This window comes from Vanrija albida, assembly GCF_041260175.1.
Source record: "Vanrija albida strain AlHP1 chromosome Unknown contig_2, whole genome shotgun sequence".
NCBI lineage: Eukaryota > Fungi > Basidiomycota > Tremellomycetes > Trichosporonales > Trichosporonaceae > Vanrija > Vanrija albida.
In genome coordinates this window covers 3659085-3673098 of record NW_027191421.1, presented here as the reverse complement: position 1 = coordinate 3673098, position 14014 = coordinate 3659085, and the positions used below count along the sequence as shown (strand labels likewise).

At 65.3% G+C, this 14014-nt stretch overlaps 6 protein-coding genes across 6 annotated transcripts; 2 read left to right on the top strand and 4 right to left on the bottom strand.

Annotated features, from left to right (window-relative positions):
* Nucleotides 1-368: 368 nt before the first annotated feature.
* Nucleotides 369-1100, top strand: Q8F55_003146 (uncharacterized protein; the record flags this gene model as incomplete). Its single annotated transcript, XM_069351701.1, has 1 exon — nucleotides 369-1100. The coding sequence occupies one exon, from the start codon at nucleotides 369-371 to the stop codon at nucleotides 1098-1100; it is 732 nt and encodes a 243-aa protein (XP_069212087.1).
* Nucleotides 1101-1269: 169 nt separating this feature from the next.
* On the bottom strand, nucleotides 1270-2986 carry Q8F55_003145 (uncharacterized protein; the record flags this gene model as incomplete). The annotated part of the gene is made up of 4 exons (XM_069351700.1): nucleotides 1270-1940; nucleotides 1976-2648; nucleotides 2750-2935; nucleotides 2972-2986. The coding sequence occupies 4 exons, from the start codon at nucleotides 2984-2986 to the stop codon at nucleotides 1270-1272; spliced, it is 1545 nt and encodes a 514-aa protein (XP_069212086.1).
* A 1045-nt stretch (nucleotides 2987-4031) lies between these two features.
* Nucleotides 4032-5244, bottom strand: Q8F55_003144 (uncharacterized protein; the record flags this gene model as incomplete). The annotated part of the gene is made up of 2 exons (XM_069351699.1): nucleotides 4032-4649; nucleotides 4933-5244. 2 exons carry the CDS (start codon nucleotides 5242-5244, stop codon nucleotides 4032-4034), a joined length of 930 nt encoding a protein of 309 aa, XP_069212085.1.
* Nucleotides 5245-6726: 1482 nt separating this feature from the next.
* Q8F55_003143 (uncharacterized protein) lies at nucleotides 6727-8659 on the bottom strand (the record flags this gene model as incomplete). Its single annotated transcript, XM_069351698.1, has 7 exons — nucleotides 6727-6835; nucleotides 6873-7428; nucleotides 7468-7723; nucleotides 7768-7906; nucleotides 7956-8209; nucleotides 8249-8600; nucleotides 8640-8659. The coding sequence occupies 7 exons, from the start codon at nucleotides 8657-8659 to the stop codon at nucleotides 6727-6729; spliced, it is 1686 nt and encodes a 561-aa protein (XP_069212084.1).
* A 214-nt stretch (nucleotides 8660-8873) lies between these two features.
* Nucleotides 8874-11294, bottom strand: PRT1_1 (Translation initiation factor 3 subunit b; the record flags this gene model as incomplete). The annotated part of the gene is made up of 7 exons (XM_069351697.1): nucleotides 8874-9269; nucleotides 9306-9712; nucleotides 9746-9899; nucleotides 9934-10692; nucleotides 10752-10953; nucleotides 10988-11173; nucleotides 11206-11294. The coding sequence occupies 7 exons, from the start codon at nucleotides 11292-11294 to the stop codon at nucleotides 8874-8876; spliced, it is 2193 nt and encodes a 730-aa protein (XP_069212083.1).
* Nucleotides 11295-12130: 836 nt separating this feature from the next.
* Q8F55_003141 (uncharacterized protein) lies at nucleotides 12131-13977 on the top strand (the record flags this gene model as incomplete). Its single annotated transcript, XM_069351696.1, has 5 exons — nucleotides 12131-12612; nucleotides 12651-12982; nucleotides 13014-13205; nucleotides 13249-13885; nucleotides 13920-13977. 5 exons carry the CDS (start codon nucleotides 12131-12133, stop codon nucleotides 13975-13977), a joined length of 1701 nt encoding a protein of 566 aa, XP_069212082.1.
* Between the last annotated feature and the right edge of the window lie 37 nt (nucleotides 13978-14014).

The window sequence follows — 14014 nt, the reverse complement described above, 5'->3', positions numbered from 1 at the left end:
AACTTCCGCTCGGCTCTGCCCTGGCTCGTATCTAGCCAGCGGATAGACGACTGACTCCTCTGACCACCGCACATGCTCTCCCGTAACGAACCACTTCCGCCTCACTTCCGCGAAGATCTCTGGGCGATAACCACGACGACAATGACCACATGCACTTGGGCGATGTTGGCCGATCCTCGCCTCGGCTCGATGCACTGCTGCATTCCACATCTTTTCCAGCCTGTTCTACTCTGTTCAGCACGGCAGCGTCAAGAGCATCAAGACGATATATAAACCGAGCACTGCCATCGCTTCGGACAACAACAACAGCTCCGACCCAGCTTCCCAACCCCCCCGCTCCACCCCACCACACCAACACCACCACCACCATGTCGACCCCCTCCAAGGACTACAAGGCGCTCCTCTTCGACTGCTACGGCACCCTCATCAACTGGGAGGGCGGCATGCAGAACGCGCTGCAGCCTCTCCTCGTGCAGATCCGCAAGATCGGCCTTAGCCGCGACGACTTCTTCAAGGAGCTCGGGCGCATCGAGAACGCGATCCAGGCCAACGAGCCGACAAAGCTCTACCCCGACGTCCTGAGCGAGACGTACCGCCAAGTCGCGGACCACTTCAAGCTCGCGTACAACGAGGACGAGGCCGTCGACTTTGGCAACTCTGTGCCCGAGTGGCCGGCCTTCCCCGACTCTGCCAAGGCGCTCAAGCGCCTCCAGGACAGCGGCCTCAAGCTCATCATCCTCAGCAACATCAACAACGACTCCTTCGCGCACAGCCGCACCAAGCTGGAGAAGGAGGGCGCCCGCTTCGACGAGGTCTACACGGCCCAGAATATCGGCAGCTACAAGCCCTCCCTCGGCAACTTTGAGTACGCGATCCAGCACCTCCAGAAGGACCACGGCATCTCCAAGGACGAGATTCTTATTGTCGCAAACTCCAAGCTCCACGACATCCAGCCCGGGTCCAAGGTCGGCCTTAAGGGCGCGTGGATCGACCGCGCGGGCGGCGTCATGGGCGTGTCGGCCTTCACGGGTGTCGAGCCCGCGTGGAGGTACGAGTCGATGCGCGAGTTTGCCGACGTCATGGACAAGGTCCGGGCGTAGGGAGCGGTGGCCGCAACGTTCAATGCATGGTTTTTGTGATTCGTCTCTACACACTGACACGTCCTGAATGACACCTCCTGGCTGACACCTCCTCACTCACACATCCTCGCTGACGACACTTGACTGCACTGCATTCGCTCACTACTACACGGCACCACCCACACCCCGCTCAATACGTGTACACAAACTCGTCGTTCTCCCTGTCCGTCATGTCTGCAAACGCCTGCTGGCCCAGCGGGTTGCCGTCCGCGTCGACCTGGTCTTCCGCCGCAGCCTTGTAATGCTTGTCCATGGACGCGTTGGCCAGCTTTGCCGGCTTGCCGTGGGCGACGCGCGTCCTCTCCTTCTGGCGGTTGAGGAGGGTGAAGAGCCCCATCAAGACCGCGGAGATACACGCGCAGGCCACAAAGATGCCGAGCACGGCACCCAGGCCGGGGTGGTACACTGGCGCGTCTTTGCTCTGGAAGAGGAGGGGGCCGACGATATTCCCGACCGCGCTCCCGGCGTTGCACATGCTGATCGCGAGCGACTTCTTGGTGTGCCCGCCCGTGTTGGCCGCGAGCCAGGAGAAGATGAGCGGGTTCCCACCGAAGAGGAACCCGATGCAGTAGTACCCGAAGAGCAGGGGGCCCATGAACTTCTTCTGGCGCCCGAGGCCGTAGAGCAACCCCGAGCCGAGGATACACGGCAGCATGAAGGCGATGAGCACGAAGCCCTTGTATCCGAACCTCGCGGCGATCACGCAGCCGGCGACGCAGACGGCGCTCTGCACGAAGCCGAAGGGGATGTTGAGGAGGATGGTCTGGCGCGAGTCAAAGCCGCCGAGGTTCTGGATAATCACTGGGGCGTGAGTGGGGCCCGTCGACGACACTTACGAGGGCCGAAGGTGTTGGTGACGCTCGCGCCCGTGTTGACGCAGAACGTGATGATAAAGTACAGGTATATCGCGGGCGAGGTGAACGTCTCGAGCACATGGCCCCACTTGAGCTCCTTTGTCTCGACGCCCGTGTTGTTGTCGCGCAGGCGCTCGATGGCCCACCCCCTCTCCTCGGCCGTGAGGAAGCGCGCCTGGGCCGGATTGTTGTCGAGGTACAGGTAGATGAGGGGCGCGGTGATGACCGTCGCGAGGCCGACGGTCAAAAACAGGATCTGGTACACGAACAGGTGGGGGCTCTTGATAAAGCTCAGCCCGAAGGTGAGGAGCGAGCCGAGCATGCTGGCGATCCCGTTGGTGCCGTACCACGCCGCGACGCGCAGCGGCTGCTCGCGGCGGCGGTACCACGTCGTCGTGATGACTGTGAAGAGGGGGATGTTGACTGCCTCGAAGAGGCCGAGGAGGAAGCGGTTGGCGAGGAGAGGGCCATAGGAGCGCGAGAAGGCGAGCCCGATCATGCTTATCCCCCAGCAGAGGATACACACCGACATGAGCTTGTTGGTCGGGAACTTGACGATGAGCCACGCCGTCGGGCCGCAGCAGAGCGCCAGCTGGGCCCAGTAGCCCGACGACGAGATGAGGCTGTACTCGTTTCCCTTGAGGTGGGCCTCGGTCTTGAGGCCGAACGCCGCGCCGTAGCCCACGCAGGATTCTAACATTAGTCGAGTCCCCGGCGACAGCCACACTCACTGTCGAGGATCTGGAGAAAGTACACCCACATGAGGGGCGGGAGGATGTGCCAGTCGATCTTGCGGCACACGAGGCGGCTCTGCTCGTCGGTCATGTCGACGCGGCCTGTTGCGCCGAGCGCGTCGAGCGCCTGGTCATGCTTCTTGGCCAGCAGCGCCGCCTGCTTGTCGAGCACCGCCGACTCGAGGTGCGTCGTGGAGCCCTTGGTCTCCTGCCGCCCGTCAGCGAGGCCCAGCGCCATACGCACAATGTCGTGTCCCATGGTCGTGTCTGGGGAAAATGTCTCGCCGCTCCCTCCGCCGCTTTATGAACCCCGCACGAGGCGGCATGAGACGGCCGCGGCACCTGGCCGAGGTAGCTGCACTGCCGCCGCTCAGCTGCCCCCCACCCCCCCATGTGCCCCGCCACCCCGGATCTGAGCCCCTGCGCAGTCGCCGGAACGATGCGCACGCCCGCTGGCTGCCGGCGCCGCGTTGTGCCGCTGCTGCGACGCAAACAACTGGAGGTGGGGTGCGACGTCGCTTGGCGGCCAAATATAGACGCTGGCCCCGGGGGGCCGGCCGGCCCGCACAGGGCTCGTCGCACAACCCACTGCGGGCGGTGTTGCTTCGGCCCACTCAACGCAATTGCCTCGCTCTTGCTTCTGTCGCCGTCGCCTTGACCGAGCGCGGCTCGCCGGGCCGCGCTGCATGCGCCCGCGACGGTCGCCGGCATGACACGGTCCAGAGTGTTTCCCAGCTGCCACGGCCGCGGAATATCGGCGGCCTCGTCGCCTCGTCGGCCAGGAATAGCGAGGCGGCCGCCATCGTGCTTGTTCCTCACCCGGCGAGCCGGCTCGGCCTGATATCGTGTGCCTGCAGCTCCGCCCGGCATGGCTATCGACGGCTATACTCCGGCGAGATCGGGCGCTGGCCCGGACGCTGATCGCGCTGACGAGGCCTACGGCCTGGTTAGTACCGTTGATAAGCCTGGCGTCGCGTGCTATCTTGGGTCCGCTCGATATCCACACCCCCGGCCCGCCTCGGCACGCTCGACCCTCACGGCACGCTCGACCCTCGTCTCGAACCACTGCATTCGTGTATCAAGCCTCGGACCTTCTCCCCCGCTCCACGGCGCTGTTTTTGTGCTTTTCTCTTCTCTTTGCCATCCAAACCGAACAAGGTTGGGCCGCGCGTGCGGATCGGCACGCCTGCGGCCCGGGTGGGCTGCCACTGCGGGCGGGGTATGGGCGATACGTCGGGCGCGCTCACGCGGCGGGTTGACGGTGTATCGGAGTAGTTTAAAATGCCCAGGAGTCCTGGGCGTGCTCATCTGGGGCCGCGGTGGCAGTCGGGCAGCTCGATCTCCTCGTCGTGCTCTGGCGACAGCCCGGTCTCCGCCACCGGCGGCCAGTCTGGGCGGCCGTTCGGATTGTCGGGCTGGGGATAGGCGTGGGGCGGGGGCATGAGGCCGCCACCGCCGCTGTCGAGCAGCGTGGCCGCCGCGAGCGGGTCGAGGCCCATGAAGTGGGCGAGGTCGAAGCCGGGCAGGTCGAACGAGAGCGGCTGCGGCTCGGGCATGCCGGCCAGGGCGAGGTCAAAGTCAAATGGCTGGGCCGGCGCGTAGTCCCAAAGCGGGGTGAGGTCGGCCGTCGGGGAGACAAACTCGTCGTCCATCCACGCGAGCGCGTCGCCCACGCTGCTGGGGGTCACGCTGTCGGCCGTCGGGGTCGACGAGACGACCGACGACGCGGGCGTCGCGTTGTCGCCCGCCGGGGTCGTGCCGTCGCTGCGGCGGCGCTTGCGCGGCTCACGCAGCTGCGCGCGGCGCGCCTCGGTCGAGCGCCCGTCCTCCTCGGGCCAGTGGCACGACGCCCCTCCGACGCCGCACTGCGTGCAGCTCGTGCCGGGCTGCGCGCCCTCGCACTTTACTTTGCGCTCGCGGCACTGGTGCGTCAGCAGATGTCTCGCTGTGGGGCGCCAGTAGCCCCGCTCTCATCTCCACAACCCATGCCCCGTGATGCTCTCCACCCAGAATAGCACACCGTCTGACGTTTGCACGCTGGTGTGAATGTCACCACCTGCACGTGACGCTTTTCGGCGCCAAGGGCGCCTCGGCCCGGCCGCCCCGAGGCGGACACGGCGCCGCTCATGCTTGGGAACTACAACGCCGCCCGGGGTGCACCCATCCGGCGCAGTACACAGCGGCACAACACGGCCCAGCACTTACCGGGATGCACGCGGTGCGCGCGCGCTTGCGCGACGTCTGGCGCCTGCGGCGCGGCTTGGACTCGGCGCCGGAAGCAGGCGCGCGCTCGCGCGACGGGCTGCGCGAGGCCGCCGAGCCGGGCGGCGTCGGCCGCAGGGGGCGGTACTTCTTGTCTGCGCCCGCGGGCGACGCAGCGTCGTACAGCTCGTGGGCGGCGCCGCTGGCCACAAAGTCCATCCAGGTGCGCTTGTTTGCGCCTTTGAGGCTGCCGATGACGATGGGCGCGAGGGGGACGGGCGAGCTGACGGGGACGGGGAGCAGCACCAGTGCCATTTTCCGGGCGATGTGTGGGTGGGCCGATGGAGCTGGGAAACAAGCAATAGGCCGGGTCCGTTGTGGATGGATGAGAGTGGAGAAGGATTATACCCAGCCTTGCATCCTCGTCGATATAGTCGACGTGGTTGGTCGGGTTTGCCAACCCAACCCCGCAAGCTTGTGCAGGCCAAGCAAGGCTCCCAGGCCTGGGCTCCCTGCCCCCCCTGCCGTTTGCATTGTTGCCCCGCTGCTCCCCCAGCACGACGACGGCCAGAGCCCTAAGACTGGCCCGGCAGTGCTACCGCCATCGCGGGGTCGGTCGGGGGTGGCTCCGGGATCCCGCGCCAGTGTGGCGATTCTTCGGCACGGCCAGGTCCGACGCTCGGCCGCGCTGCTCAAAACGCCCGACGGCCACCTTGCCAGGAGCACAAGGCCAAGACGCGACACGTGTCCAAGGCTTGGAGGGGAACTTGGTGCTCGTCGTGCATGCTCTGTCTGATCCCACTGACGACAAGCGACAGATCGCGCGCTGCGCCGCCGCCCTGAGCCAGGGCTTGGCTCGTTCGGAACACCGGTACGCTGCTTCGGATCGTTGACACGGACGCGATGACTACACCCCACAGATGCTCCGACGTCGACGCCGCACAGCTGCTCGCCCACATGTCCAGAGGCGCTCGAGGCGGCGTGAGCAACGGTGGCTGCGAAAGTGAGACACGCTTACCTCACATGACCTACACCAGCCCCCGAGCGGAGAGAGGGCCGCTGCGCGCATGAATGTACGTGCGCACACGCATGCATAGCCTAGGCTCCTCGCGTGCTGGCCTCGGTACAGAGCCTCGGTGCTGCTGCTCGACAACCGATGCCAGCCTTCAGCTTCAGGCTGAATTGTCGTGGTCGGTTCGTCGGTATCGGGCGGCACAACCCGGGTAACCGATATCGTCTGTCTGCACGCCCCCTTGCACATCTTGGCCGGCGGCAAGCATCCCCCACAGTGCCTATGATCAACACTCGGGCTAGGTCCGCGCGTATGTACGCGAACAGGTGGCACGTGAAGAGGTTCCATGCGCGTTCGGGAGCGGGCCGTCGTGGCGGCCACCGGGGAAACCGTGTGACAACAACCGACTGTGAGTCTCGGGCGCCGTACCAGCGTACCGACACCCCGCAGCCTCTGGTGGGCGACCAGGCGATGTGCACCGACGTGCTCGTCGACGCCGCGCAGCTTGGCAGTGCTACTTGGCGCATTGGCGACGCGCGGGATTAGGTCGGTCACTGGTCCAGAAGCGAGCGGCTTGGCCGGGCCGGCCAGGCCGTTGATCCAACCCGACCCTTTTTAATCTCGACAATCTCCACTCCTGAGTACACTACTGATACAAACTCCGTTCACGGGCTTCTATGCAACGAACAGGCGCGAGGTGCTCGCGATAGCCGATGAGGGCTTTGAGCGGCGCACACCTTGCTTCAACTCCGACACGATCTCCACGATAGCCGGTGCACATCATCCTACTCCGCGCCAGATGTCCACAGCTGGATCCGTCCCGACGTGTTGCCGCCGACAACATGGTCGACACGGTTGGGATGGGACGCGGTGACCGCGGGAACGGCGGTTACACTGCGCGGGTCAGCTCGCTCCGGCATTCGGGACCCACCCGTCCGTCCAGAGCGCCGCAACGCGCTCGCCGGTCGCCGTGAAGACATCCAACGTGCGCTTCATGTTGCCGACAGTGAAGTGCGGCATGTAGTCGGTGTTGAGAGACCACTGCGCTCGGAGAATCGTAAGCCACCGGCCAGTCTGGCAGTCGTGCTTGATGACCGTGGAAGGGTTAAACGCCCCAGCGAGCGGCTGGTCGATCACAAACGATTGCGGGTTGAGCTCCCAGACGCGCAGCTTGTCATCATAACTTGTGGTGACGATCCGGCGGCCCCATGGGTCCCAGTAAGCAGCTGAACAACTCTTCCCATGCTGGTACGCCGCCCGCTGGAGTCCCTTGCCCTTCGGCGTCTGCATGTACTTCTGCACGCGCTCATGTTCGACACTGCTGGTGGGATAAGTGTCGATGCGCGGTTTGACGTCCTGGCCCTCAGGCTGAGGTGGAGGCTTGAGGACCTCGGCGGCCAGAGGGTTGAGCTTGGAGAAGTGGCGCACATCCCAGATTCTGACATGCTGATCGTTGCCAGCCGTACAGATGAGGTGCGGCATCAGGGCTGCGGAGTCAGCTATCTCTTAACACGGTAGCTGCTCACGGTTTACGCTGATTCCGCCAAGCTTGCCCCCCCGGCCCTCGTCCTGGACGACCCATCGCCGCCGCTCGCCTCCCTCGCGGAAGTCGCAGTGGCTGATGCCGCCGTTCTTGTCCGTCATCCACGCGTCCTGGCCCGACGGGGTGAGGTCAAAGTGGGTGATCAGCATGTCCTCGTCATCGAACGCGAACAGCTCGGTCGAGGTGAGGGTAGCAAAGTCGAGCTTTCGAAGCGTGCAGTCGTAGGACGAGGTGTAAAGCTGGGGGCGAGTTGTTAGACCGAGTCATACACCATTCAACTCACGCTAGACCCGTTGATGGGGTCCACCTTCATGGCGGTGATACTGTTCCGCGCATGGGCCTGCACGCGCCAGATCCGGCCTGTGCCGTCGTCCTCGATCTCGTCGTCGGTGACCGCGGGTCCAGGGCCGAGGGCGTCCCAGCTAAAGACACCGCGTCAGCCACTGCCATATCATTGCTCAGCCCACTCACATCCCAAGTTGCCCGTACTTGTCGCCCACGAGCACCAGCGTCTTGGTAGGCTCCGGGTGCACCACCATGCTGAACACTCTCTCGGTCGTGACTTTCGAGTTGGCGCGCAGCGTCATGTTCTGGAACGCCGACTTGAGGCGCTCAACCTCGGCCTTCGTGCGGCTCTTGTCGGCATATGCTTCCTTTGCTGTCGCCGATGTCGAGGGGAAGGTGCGCGCGGTCGCAGACTCGGCAACGGAGGGAAGGTACGCTTCCTGGGCGGGTTAGTGAAGCTCCAGCCGTTTCGAACCCACCAGCTCGGGCACGAGCTTGCCCGGCGTCTCCTCAACCATATCAACCACCGGCATGACCTGCAGCCTCTCCTTCCGGTTGACCACGCGCGCCACCTCGCGCGCCACCTCCTCGGCCTCATTCCGCTTGGCAATCTCCTGCCCGTCCGCCTCGAGGCCCGCGATGCGGCCGCTCCGGCGCGATGGCACGTGCTCGGCCGGCTCAGCCTTGCGTTTTCTCGACGCCGGCGCCTTCTTGGGCTTGGGGGCCACCGACTTTGCGGGAAGGTTGAGCTTGGCTTCGCCGTCGGCTTCCAGGCCGAGGGACGTGAGCAGCGCCTGGTTCTCGGCGATGATCTTTTGGCGCTCGAGTTCGCTGGGTGTCAGCTGACTGCTGAGGCGCGCGTTAGCTCACTATTCTGTCTCGTGCTTCATGATTCAAGATGTTTTGTAGAGTAGAGGGCAGAGTCGAAGAAGGAAGGAAGACAACAATGACGCGCCGGATGAAATGACGATCAACATTACAAAGACGCGTCTCAAAAGTCGCGTCAACCAGGCAGGCCCCTGGCGTGCCTAAACTCATTAACAATATTTATCCTCTGCAACGCCTACCAATCCTCGCGAGCCTAATCACCAAGTGGCATGAACTCTACAGCACCACCTCCTCGACCTCATCCACCAGCTCCTCGACCCACTCCTCAATCCGCTCCTCAAACTTGACGCCAGCGCGCACGCTCGCCACCTGGCCTCGCGCGCGGCGAGCGAGCGTAAGGCGCACATTGTTCTTCCTGCGCCAAGCGTCCCACTCAACGACGGCGCGCTGGCGCTCGGCGAGCTTCTCGCCGCGGCCGCGGTTCTCCTCAGCCGCGTCCTCCTCGTCAAACGCCTGCGAGAAGGCCTTGAGCCCGCGCGAGATGCGGTTGCGGTCCGCTACCGAGAGGAGCGAGGGCGGGCGCGGGCGCCACGCAAACGCCTTGAACTTGTCCTGGTTGGCGTGAAGCAGCTGCTGGCCCCTAAAGTCCCAGATGTTGAAGCCAGGCTCGGGCTGGGTATCAGCTGAGCAGGAACTGGATCAACTCACACTAGACGCCCACACACTCGCCGAGGTGGCAATGTACTGCCCCGACGGGTCCCACGCGAGCTCGGTCATGCCATAGTGCTCTGCCGTGGCGAGGAGGCGCGGGGCCGCGCTCCGCTCCTTATCGTCAGCCGAGTAGTCGGCGTCCCAGAACTCGAGGTCGAACTTGGCACCGGCGCCAAGGCTGGCGAGAATGAGGTGCCGCCCGCGCGGCGCCCACGACACCTGCGTGCTCGTTTTGCCCTCGAGCGTCTTGTACGTCGTGAAGATGTTCTTCTTGGCGTCGGGCGCGAGGAAGGACACGTTGAACTTTGGCGCGGCGTGCGGGTGGGCCGGTGCCGCTGCGTCGGGGGCCGAGCGGATCACGAAGCGCGCAGCCGACGGCTCCCAGTCCACCGACGAGATGTACTCTGCGCGTCAGGCCAGCCCCCGCTCCCACTCACCCTTGTGCTCGATACTCTCCACCGGGTAGTTCTTCTCCCGCAGCCGGAACACCTCGAGGTTGCAAAACGTCGCGCGCTTCTGCTTGGCCTTGCGCGCGTGGCGGTCGACCTTGACACAGAGGTAGTCGCCCTGGTTCTGGAAGAAAAACTTGCACTGAAATGTCAGGGGCGTTCCGGGGCCGACTTACATCAGTGACGTTGATGAGGTTCTTGGTGCGCAGGATCTTGCGGCTCGGGATGGCCATGAGGCCTACCCTCGCCGGCGTATTTTGTGCCTCGGCAGTCCAATATGCGAACGCGCTCTCCCTCTTCTCACTGACAGGACCCCACTCAAAGTCGCGCACGCCGTCGACCCGCACGCTCTTCTTCTCGAGCAGTCCCATCGACGGGAGCTCGTACACCTGGATCGCGCCCGGCACGACACGGGCAATGAACGCGTCGTCGTAGCTCCACTTGAACACCGATGCGCGCTTTTCCTCGCCCTCAGGCTGGAACGTACGCAGCAGGCGCGAGCTCTTGACGTCCCACACAGCCGCGACAGCCCCGTCGTCCTCGGCCCCAAAGGTCCCGGTGACGCTCTCGTTCTCGGGGTTAACGACGCTGATCGGTAGCTGCGAGTACGTGACGAGGTACTTCTCGCCTGGGGAGAAGCGGAACGCCACGACGTGCGGGTGCGCGAAGAGCTGGCGCGCGTCAAAGCGCGCGCCGGACCACAGCGCCACGCCGCCCTCGTGCACCGAGACGAGGTGCGTGCCCTGCGGTGACCAGTGGACGCTCTTGTGTCCCCTGAGCGTGATGGGGTCGCCGATGGGGAAGCCCGACGTCGCGTTCTTGACCGTCTCGGCCTTGCCGCCCCGTCCGTGCCACCACAGCGCGACGGCGTTGTCCCGGTACGCGAGGTACTGGTCGCGCCCGTCCTTGTCGGTGAGCCAGCTGCGGGTGTACTCCTGTGATTTTCGTTTCGTCAGCGGCTGCTCGCCCGGGCCGCCTGCACCACCTTACTCACCCGCGGGACGAACGGCTTGTCCTTCCACCCCGGCGGCACGTCGCTCTGGGTCGCAGAGAGGCGTGCGTACCGCTCAATGTCGGCAAAGTGGTTGACGGCGAGCGTGTTCTTCGAGCCAAACTTGACGCCGTTCAGCACGCGGATCGCGTGCTCCGCCTCCTTGCCATCGGCGTATGCGACGAACAAGAACGACGCCGCGCCGCTGGGCGTCAGACACGCTTCTACGGCCAACCCACCCCTTGTTCGTCCCGCGCTTTTCGTCCCACGGCATCGTGATCCGCGACTCATCGACCCCGGCGCCATGCTTTGCGAGGAGCTTGGTGAACATGAGGAGGAAGCGGTCGCGCTTGGCCAAGTCGACCATAGGCAGCCCGTCAACGACCACGACGTGGTCGACGTTCGCTGTCGTCACGACCGCATGCCTTGCGTCAGTGGCGCCCGCCGCCAGACTCACTTGCGCTCAATCTCAGCGTACCCCGCCTCGAGCTCGGCCTGAACCTGCGGCCGCGTCGCCGCGTCAAACTCGGACAGGTCGAGCGCCATCGTGTGTGGAAGTGATGTGGACAAGGTGGAGCAAAGTTTCTGCATCGCCCGGGTTCTCGCACGCCGCTCGGTCCTCAGCCGTGGTCGTGGCATGGCCCGAGTGGCAGAGTGTCGCTGACAGTGGGAGACGGCGCGCCCTTCAGCACGCCACCTTCGTTGGAACAACAGCGTCTCGTGTGGCTGCCTACGGACGATCGGCGCTGTGTGCAGGGCGTCTAGCGGCAGCTGAAGCTTCAACACGACTGCTGTTCTGGGGCAAGTGCCGGGGCCGGCTGACCGGGTCCGGTCCCCCATGTATGGATCACGAGGTGGTGCGGGGCGTCCGGCAGCACTGTATGCGCTGTCAAAACCAGTGCATGCCTCCACGGCGTGGCTGGGAGGATGACATCCCACCACTCGCTGCCAGGGGCTGCTGGAACAGCTTCCGGGAATAACCGCCACCTGTCGTCGGATCCAACCGCGTCATGGGTCGCCTCCCTGCGCCGTCGCTCGCACCCCGCCTCTCCTGCCGCGCGCGCTCGCACAATGTCGTCGGCGGCACTCGCACAGATGCCGGCGGGCCGTCTGGGCCGCGTGCTGCTGCCAAGAACGGGCTGCAATCACAGCGGCGATCCGCGCAGAGTGACGGCACTGGATCATCAGGCACCACTGGCGCCGGGCCAAAAGACGCCGAGCATTCCACCCTGCTCCAAGATATATCTCGCCCATTCATCGTGTCATTGCATTCACCGAAGCATTCCCTCGCCACCAGATCCCTGCGCATCTCCACTCCACAGCATATCTGGCACATAGTACTGCAACCCCTGCACCTCTCCCCCGGCGTCCACCACTCCGCAATGGACAACATCCCCGCCCTCGCCGCGACCCACGACATCGTCGAGGCCTCGGAGGCGCGGCGCGCAGAGCTGCTCGAGCTGGCCATGTCCCACCGCCCCGTCCTCCTCCTGGGCGACCACTCTGCGTCGTACGATCTGATCCAGCAGGCCGTCGGCTGCCTCTCCAACCTCGGCGGCGGGCGCGAGGTGCTCCTCGTCGTGCCCCTCGGTTCGGCCGAGGACGGCACCGTGACGGGCTCGCGCGCCGTGTGCTCGGGCGTGCTGCACCCCGCCGCGAAGGAGCTCCTCGTCGACATTGTCGGTGGCGGCGTCGTCTACCTCGGCCCAGAGCCCATGGCTGCGGCCAAGTATCGGCTCGTGGAGAACGGTCTGGTCGCGACGCAGACGGCGATCGCCGCCGAGGCCGTCGCGCTCGGCAGCACGATGGACGTGCCGCCCGAGCTCTTCCTCCGCGCCATTGGCGGCGCGGCCGGCTCGTCATGGTGAGTTCGCTGGCCGCCTGCGCGAGCTAACGCCTCAGGTCGTTCAAGGCCCTCGGCCCGCGCATGCTCAGCGTGTCGGACGACGGGCCAAAGGGCCAGGCGTTCGACGAGGCCGTGCAGGCGCTGAACGACGTGCTCGACGTCGCGCGGGACACGGGTGTGTATGCGCCGCAGTCGGCGCTCGCCCTGCAGACGTACGTTGCGGCGTCGAAGGTTGTCGCGCCGCACGAGACCTCGGCACAGGTCGCCCTCCTGTGGAACCAGCCGCGCGGGACCGGCGTCGAAGACGTCAGCGTCGTTGTCGCGCCTGGGCCCGTGTCCAAGGTCGGCTTCATTGGCCTCGGTGCCATGGGACTCGGAATGGCGAATGGTGAGCACTGCGAAGGGCGCGCTGACGGAAGTCTTGAGAAACGCTGGGATTAAGACGGTCGGGCACGACGTGTACCCGCCCTCGATGGAGAAGTTTGCCGCGCAGGGCGGCGAGGTCGCGCCCAACGCCGTGCTCTGCGCCGAGGATGCCGAAGTGCTCGTCCTCATGGTCATGAGCGCTGAGCAGGCGCACGAGATTCTCTTCATTCAGCAGGCAGCCGCTGGTGAGTTGAGCATAGATGGCCCTGGTCTCAACTCATGCCCCAGCACTCGCACCTAACGCCAGTGTCCTCCTCATGATCACCGCGTCGCCTTCTTCAGTCGCCGGGCTAGCGGAAACACTTGCACGCGTCCGCCCCGACGCAAGGCTGCTCGACGCGCCAGTGTCTGGCGGGTCCACCCGCGCAGCCGACGGCGACCTGACCATCCTCTGCGCCGGCATCGACGCGTTCGAGGGCAAGGAGGAGCACGGGGGCCCAGCGGTCGCCGTGCTCTCCGCCCTCAGCTCGGCCCAGGGCAACACGGACAACCTCGTCTTCGTGCCCGGCGAGGCTGGGAAGGGCGCCGCGCTCAAGGTGCTCAACCAGCACCTGGCCGGCCCGTGCATCACCGCGTCGGCAGAGTACTTGGCCCTCGCGCGGAGGCTCGGCCTCCCGCTCCTGCTCACGCGCGACCTGCTCCTCTCGGGCCCGGCGTGGAGCTTTATCATGCACCATCGCGGCGCGAACATGCTCAACGGGCTCCTCCAGCCCCCGACGGCCATGATCTCCATCTGGCCCAAGGACCTCGGCATCGTCGTCGACGAGGCGAGGAAGCGCGGGAGCGCGGCCCCGATGGCGAGCCACGCCCACCAGCAGTTCATCCTCGGCAAGGCCAACGGCTGGGGCGCCGACGACGACGCGAGGTGGGTTTGTGGGTTGGCAGTGGCTGACACGCAGTATTGTGAGGTTGTGGCGCGCTCAGGGCATCGAGGTGACGGTCGGAGACGACGAGTAGCAGCTACATTGGGGTTTAATTTGCATATAGGCTCAAG